Source organism: Fukomys damarensis, unplaced genomic scaffold, assembly GCF_012274545.1.
Source record: "Fukomys damarensis isolate Sample0158 unplaced genomic scaffold, DMR_v1.0_HiC HiC_scaffold_39, whole genome shotgun sequence".
In the NCBI taxonomy this organism is placed as follows: domain Eukaryota; kingdom Metazoa; phylum Chordata; class Mammalia; order Rodentia; family Bathyergidae; genus Fukomys; species Fukomys damarensis.
Genome location: NW_022900951.1, coordinates 111686842 through 111693922, shown reverse-complemented (window position 1 = coordinate 111693922; position 7081 = coordinate 111686842). Strand labels below are relative to the sequence as shown.

Below are 7081 nucleotides of genomic sequence, written 5' to 3'. Positions count from 1 at the left end.
GTGCATGAGAAAACACAACAGGTCAACTAAATAGGATGTCATGTTGATTTCAGTACAGCCCAACCATCAGGATCTCAACATATTATTAGTACAATTACTGCTGAGATAATCCACCTATCGTTCCCATAATACCAAGTCTTTTGCGCATTCTGCATGTGGCAGATGTTTTCCATTCAACACAGGTCTGAATTAGCACTGGCCACATTTCAAATGCTCAAGTTCCACCCATGGCTAGTGGCTCCTGTACTGTACAGGGCATGCAAAAAGAGAGAGAAAAGAAGGGAACGCACTAGGCCAAGCTCCTCTAGGGAGCCAGGGATGATGGGGAGACTGCTGTTCAGGCTTCTGTCAGGAAGACTGGTGACTTGCCTGGAACTCACCGGCTCCTGCCAAACCCACCCACAGCACACTCAGGGTCCTGAATCTCCAAGTGGAAGCACTTGCTCCCCCCTTCCACATATTGCCCTCTGCTCAGCCTGCCCTTCCTGAGGAGGCTTTGCACAGTGGTTGCTCTAAACAAGGGGCAGTGCCAAAGCCCCCAAACCCTGGGGAAGTGGCAGTTCTGGACATGCTGCCTTGTGGTGCTGTTGGAGCCAAGTGGGTCAGACATGGGAGCATCATTTGCAGTGCAGAGCTGTTCCTGGTTTCTACCAACTCTGGAGTTCCCCTCAAATATTCATGTAGGTAAGAAGCATCTGCCAAGGACGATGTCCTGTGGCTCAGAGACAATCAAATGATTTTTGCATACTTGAGCATGACTTGATGTTCCCAGGAATGCACCACTGTGCGAATCGCAGTAAGACTACGCTATAGGTTGGTCTGATTTTCCAGGATTTCCTGGTCACTTTGGGAAAACTCATCACAAGCAACAATAAGGTTCACAGTACTTGAGCCTTTTTCTGATGACTGCCCCATCATGGTGATTCTAAGCAGAGATGCAGGCTTCAGACCATGCCGAGGGCTTCTGGCAAAATCAAGCCCAGTCCTGCTTAAGGAGAAACACCCCCTACCACATGATAAACTCTGTTCCTTTCCTTTCACACCTGTTCTAGACTCTGCTTGACTCAGGTTTGAAAGGGTGATTCTGTAAAGAGTCAAGCAGCAAATGTTTTCAGCAGTGGGGGCCATATTTACTCTCTCGTTTATTTTCCTTGTTCCTCTATCAAAATTAATTTGACACAGTGAAAATCGCTATCATCTACCTGAGCACACAAAAAGGGCCAACAGCGTATATGGCCATAGGCCAGAGAGCAAATTACTGATGATTTTGGTTGATGTAGCTGTGGAGCCGATGCTGTTTGTGTTTTTAATATACAGACAGTAAAGTCCACATTACTATACATATGTCAAAGGAAGGTATAAAACATGACAGAATCACTGACTCAGATGCTGATGGCAGCAGAAAAGCAAACTGAAAAGGACTTTGAAGAAGTCCTGGGGCTCCACAATGACACAGCGTGAAAATGTCTGTTCTAGACCCAGCTTCCTGGGTTCCCTCCCCCTTGGTCCAATAACAAAGATCCCAGCCTCTTTTTTCTCACCTGATGTCCTGCTGGCTCACTTTCACTTTGTAAGAGTTCTATCAGTGCAAATAATTTCTCTTTACTCTCTGGGGCATACGCGCTCACCCACGTCTCTATCTCTGTGGGCAGAACAGTGAGGAACTGCTCCATCACGAGCAGTTCCAGGACTTGTTCTATGGAGCGTACTTTTGGTTTCAACCACTGACAGCAAAGTTCCCAGAGTCTGTTGAAGTTTTCCCATGGGCCTTCTTCTTCACTGTACTTGAAATGTCTGAATTGCATGCGGGAGACCTCACAGTCAGTGTCAGTGTCCTGCTGCATGGGATCCTCCACGGAGAGCAAGGAGGCCTGCATCTCACGACCCCGTTCCATGGCGATGGTGCTTTCTCAGCTGTTCACTGTTGATTGGAGCCCGAGGCTTAGCTTCTACTTTGTTTTTCTCTGAAATCACCCGGAAGGGGTGTGTGCACCTACAGCACAGAGGAGGAAAACACAAAAAAGAGTCGCATCAGCCCCTGTCCCTTTCTTCTTCCCTGGGAGCATGAAAAGGATATACTCATGACTCCTTTTCTATCCAGCCTGCCACCATCGACACCCTTGGCCCCATACCTCGCAAAGCTTCTGAACTATCACCCAGTGACTCTGTATGGAATACGAGGTACATAAAATTTCCTGCTGTGTGGCAAAGGAAGAGCAAACAGCACTCTACCTGCACAGGGTATGCTCAGTAAACTTACACTTGGCCGGCTGTATCCGTGCGGTTGAATCCACCACCTCAGATTCAACCAGAGGTAGACTGAAAATATTGGGAAGAAGGCTGGGAATGTAGCTCAGCAGCACAGCTCCAGCCTGGCAAGCACAAGGTCGTGATTTCTATCCCTGTACCATGATAAAAAAATTTTTTTTTGTTAGAATACCACCTCTGTATTGATTAGGTGCAGACCTTTTCTCTCCTCATGCCCTAAACAATATAATGTAAGAACTATTTCCAGAGTGCTTACATTCAATGATGTATTATAAGCAATCTAGACATGATCTCAAGTATACTCAGGGATGTGCATTGTTGATATTTAAATTTGGAGTACATACTCAGTTACGCCATTTTTGACAAAGGAGCCAACCATCCTCAGTGGAAGAAAGATAGACTCTTCAATAAATTGTTTTGGAAAAATTGGATTTCAACATGCCAAAGATTAAAATTAGACACCTATCTTTCACCATGCACTAAAGTAAAATCAAAGTGGATTAAAGATCTAAATATTAAAACAGAAACACTAAACTTGCTGGAAGATAAGTAAGGTAGAACTCTTTGAAGACACTGACATAGGAAAACACTGTATGAATGAATTCTCAGTAGCACGGGAACTAGCACAAATAGTCAACAATTGGGATCTCATCTTATTAAAAAGCTTCGGCACTGCAAGAGAAACCATCAACAGAGTGAAAAGACAAACTACAATGTGGGAAAAAATTCCAGCTGTTCCTCAGATAGAGATCTACGCTCTAGAATATATAAAGAACTCAAAAAAAAAAATCAGACCTCCCAAATTTAAAGACCCAATCCAAAAATGGGCATCTGAAATGAACAAACACTTCTCAAAAAAGTAAAAACAGAAAACAAATATATGAAAAAATGTTCAACATCACTGGTCATTTGAGAGATGCAAATGAAAACAATGCTGAGATTCCACTTCACCCCACAAAGAATGGCTGCCATCAAGAAATCAACCAATAACAAGTGCCGGTGGGGTTGTGGGGAGAAAGGAGCCCTTCTCCATTGTTGGTGGGAGTGCAGACTGGTACAACCACTGTGGAAATCAATATGTAGATACGTCAAAGAACTAGGACTAGAGTTCCCACTTGATCCAGCTGCCCTTCTGCTGGGTATCTTTCCAAAAGAATTAAAAGAATCATATTACAGTGACATATATGCTCTCATCTTTATAGCAGCACAGTTTGTAATTGGTAAAACTTGGAAACTGCCCAATTGCCCATCGCCTGGAGAATGGATAAAGACTGTTTTTTTTTTTTTTTAATAAAATGGAGTACTACTCAGCCAAAAACAACAAGAAACTAGAAACATTTATAGCTAGATAGATTCATATTGAAGTCAGGCTCTTAAATGAAATAAATAGGACGCACATGTGTAGATACCGAATAGTTTCTATGGTATGAGAAACTAACAGTGTAAATAAGGTTCAAATTGTATAATTGATAATGTGAAACAGGAAGAAAATGTCTAAAGATTTAGGCGAAGTGGGAAGGGTAGGGGAAAGGAAAGAAGGGAAAAGAAAAAATATGAGGAAAAGAAAACAATTGGAAACAAAGGAGACATCCCTGAAACGATTAAACGCCTGTTTCTGCGAGGATGAAGGTGGCCTATGATCAGGGTCCTTGATTAATATTCACCCTGGAGATCCCACAGCTCTGAAAATTGCTCCTCCGCCCTGAGGTCTCTTAGGGAACAAATCTGAGGGACACTGGCCTCACAGGGACCCGGCTAAGGCCCTCGCGAGTCCTCCACGCTTCGGCTATCCTTGGCCCCTCCCCCACCTCGAGGGTCTGGCTGTGGCCCTGCTCCTTCTTCCCGGCCCTAGGGACACGGAGTGGCACATTGCGGGGTCTTTCCTCCCGTGTGCCCACCCCAGGGGCCGGTAGGGTCCCGTTGACCCAGCTCTTCTCACCCTTTGCCAGCTCCGCGACAAGAAGCAGCAGGTTCCAAACCCCAAAGGTGAGGAAAACACGCCCCTTCACGGCATCGCGACGTGGGCCGAAAGGGGGCGCAATGCACAACTCTCGCATTATTCTGCGAGATAAAGCCCTACCTCGTGCTCTTTTCGCGCCACTCAGTAAACTGCCCGCCACCTAGCGACGGGTCGGGACTAGAAGAAACCAGATTGCTTAGGCTGGAGGAAGCCTCCTATCCCACACTTGTGAAGGTGCGTCTCCCTGAACTTCATGGCCTGGTCGCCAGGGGCGCTCCTCTGCCAGTTCCTGCAGATTGACATGCCTTGCTGACTGAGTGCGAGCTCCTGACAGCCTGTGCAAGTGGCAAGTTAATGCGCCCCTAGCACAGGCGCGTTAGTTTGGGTTCCAGAAGCCTCTGGAACAAAGCAGAGGTACGGGTCCTTCTCAGGGAACTAAAAATAGAGCTATCTTTAAAATACTTGTCACAGGGCCAGGGATTTAGCTCACTGGTGCCGCCGCCTGCCTGGCAAGCTCAGAGTTCTGAGTTCCATCCCCAGTACCCACCCTCCTTCTCAAAAAATAGTTGGCATATATTTATGGCCAAGTTTTTTGGCCAGTAAGGATTATATATGTCTTTGTTAAACATTTCAAATGGAACGACCATTGCTGTTCATGTTTCACATGTCATAACTTTGAAAATTTACGGCCACAGAAGAGAAATAACTAAAAATAGTAACTATGCATATTTAGTTTATTGGTTTATGTGGTTAATCTAAAATAGCTGTAAAAATGGGTAAATAAAGTACATGTAAAAAAGAGAAACATTTATAATAAGACATCAAAGTCACTTCTAGGGAAATTGGCATGTTAAAACACCATCTGCTAAATATGGATTCAACTACTCTTGGATTCTTAGATTCTATAAGAGAATATATTTAGGTGTGTTTGATGTGTTTTCATAAATTATTGTTGTACAAAACAAAGGTTTAAGATTGAATAGGGCTGGGGATTTAGCTCAGTGATGCAAGCACCAGCCTCGAACAAGGTCCTGAATTCGATCTCTAGTACAAAAAAAAACAAAAAAAAACAACAAAAAAAGATTGATTTCTTCCCGGGACTTCACTAAGCATAAAATTACTGACAGGTTAATTCTAGTCAATTTTGTACTTCTATATGAAAGAAATAAAAAAAAATTTAGCTTTTAATAAAAAGATGATGACTGTGTAAATTCAGAAGTTTCATAAGTGCAGATTTAGAATGGTGAAGGCAGCAAAAAGAGACTAAATAAAAGTAGGTATAAAACATACAAATTTGGCATGGTTGCCCAGGACTCACGAGACTGAGGCAGGACGATGCTGAGTTCAAAGCCAGCCTAGGATACATAGTGAGTTGAAGGCCAGCCTGAATTAAAAAGAGAAGCTGTCTTGAAAAAAAAAACATAATTCAGGGGATATATTTTCTGTAAAAGGCCAAAATTTATATGATCTGAGGAAACAAAATACATAGTAATATAACATTTTTCTGAGCTGGTCGTGGTGGCACATGCCTGTAATCCCAGCACTCAAGAGGTTGAGCCAAGAGGATTACAATGAGTTTGAGGCTAGCCAGGGCTCCATAGTGAGTTCAAGGCCATCCTAGACTACATAGTGAGATAAGGATGTATTTGAGTCACCTATTATTTTGTAATTGGATAAAAATAGTCTACTATTGAGGAGTTACAAATAAGTGTATTATTCACACACAGAATGAAAATTTAAATGTAGTCTTAATAACAAAATGGTAATGTCTGAAAATGTCGAGACATTTTTGTCCTAAACAATTAAATTGTTCAAGCTGTAGAATGTCTGGATAGGTCAGGTCAGAAAAGGTCTATTGGGCTGGCGATTTAGCTCAGCAGTTCGGTGGCCTGCCTTGCAAGCGCAAGGACCCGAGTTCAATCCCCAAAGAAAAGGTTAAAAAAAAAAAGAACTGCTATAAGAGAAAACCTATATGTGTGATTACATTAGCTGTAGTTCAAAGGTTATTTAAAGCATTTTCTAAGAATCAAAATTTAACACATTGATACGGAACTAAATTCTATTCCTTTATGCTTAAAACAGTGAGATTTTTTAAAGTATTGATTTTTCTCTTATTTACAAAAAATGACTTAAAAGAAACAACAGTGATTATCAAGACAATTTCTTGTGTTTTCCACCGTTAGGGCTTGATTTCTTAGATGACTGAGTTTTACCAGAGTCAGGGGTTGCATAAAGCATCTATTTGTTTGAAACTCTCTTCAATGATCACTTTAGTTATAAATCCAGTTAAAAACAATTATTATTTTGGCTTACCACCGTATACCTGACAGTCTACACCTCTGAGATTAGGGATATGGCTATACAGTGGTGCCTCCGTTTACAAACTTAATTTTTTTATGATTTGGCACAAGATGGCTGCATTTGTGTTTGGGTGAAGAAGACAGTCATGGTCATGTTTGTCACCCTATGTGGAGTTTGTGAACGGAAGCAAAATTTTGCTGGAGGCTTTTGTTTTCTAACCAAATTGTTTGCAAACAGAAGCATTCATGAACCAAGGTAATATTGTATATGATTAGTAATATGCTGCATACATGAGTTTTGCTTAAATGTCATGCAGAAATTTGTAAAATTAAAAGTATATGATTTTAATACTTGCAAGGTAACTAAAAGTGCTCTCTTTTACAAAATATGCATTGCAACAGATCTATAAATGCATAAAATGATCAATAAAATGCTGTCCCTTCTACCATTTTAATTGAGTACTATTCAGATGGAAAAAAAACAAACTACCAGTTGAATAATCCTTGCATATCAAACCTGATCTACATCTGTGTGCTTTGATTAAAAAAGCAT

The 7081-nt window shown here is 41.9% G+C and overlaps 1 protein-coding gene across 1 annotated transcript in view; it reads right to left on the bottom strand.

Annotated features, from left to right (window-relative positions):
* Positions 1 to 4285, bottom strand: part of LOC104848625 (zinc finger protein 449-like) — a 5808-nt gene extending 1523 nt beyond the window's left edge. The window contains exons 1-3 of the mRNA XM_033760510.1: positions 4208 to 4285; positions 2261 to 2402; positions 1542 to 1993 (exon numbers count right to left, since the gene is read on the bottom strand). Of these exons, the coding sequence (XP_033616401.1) occupies positions 1542 to 1895 (354 nt within the window). The 5' untranslated portion in view covers positions 1896 to 1993; positions 2261 to 2402; positions 4208 to 4285. The remainder of the gene's footprint in view (positions 1 to 1541; positions 1994 to 2260; positions 2403 to 4207) is intronic.
* Positions 4286 to 7081: the final 2796 nt, after the last annotated feature.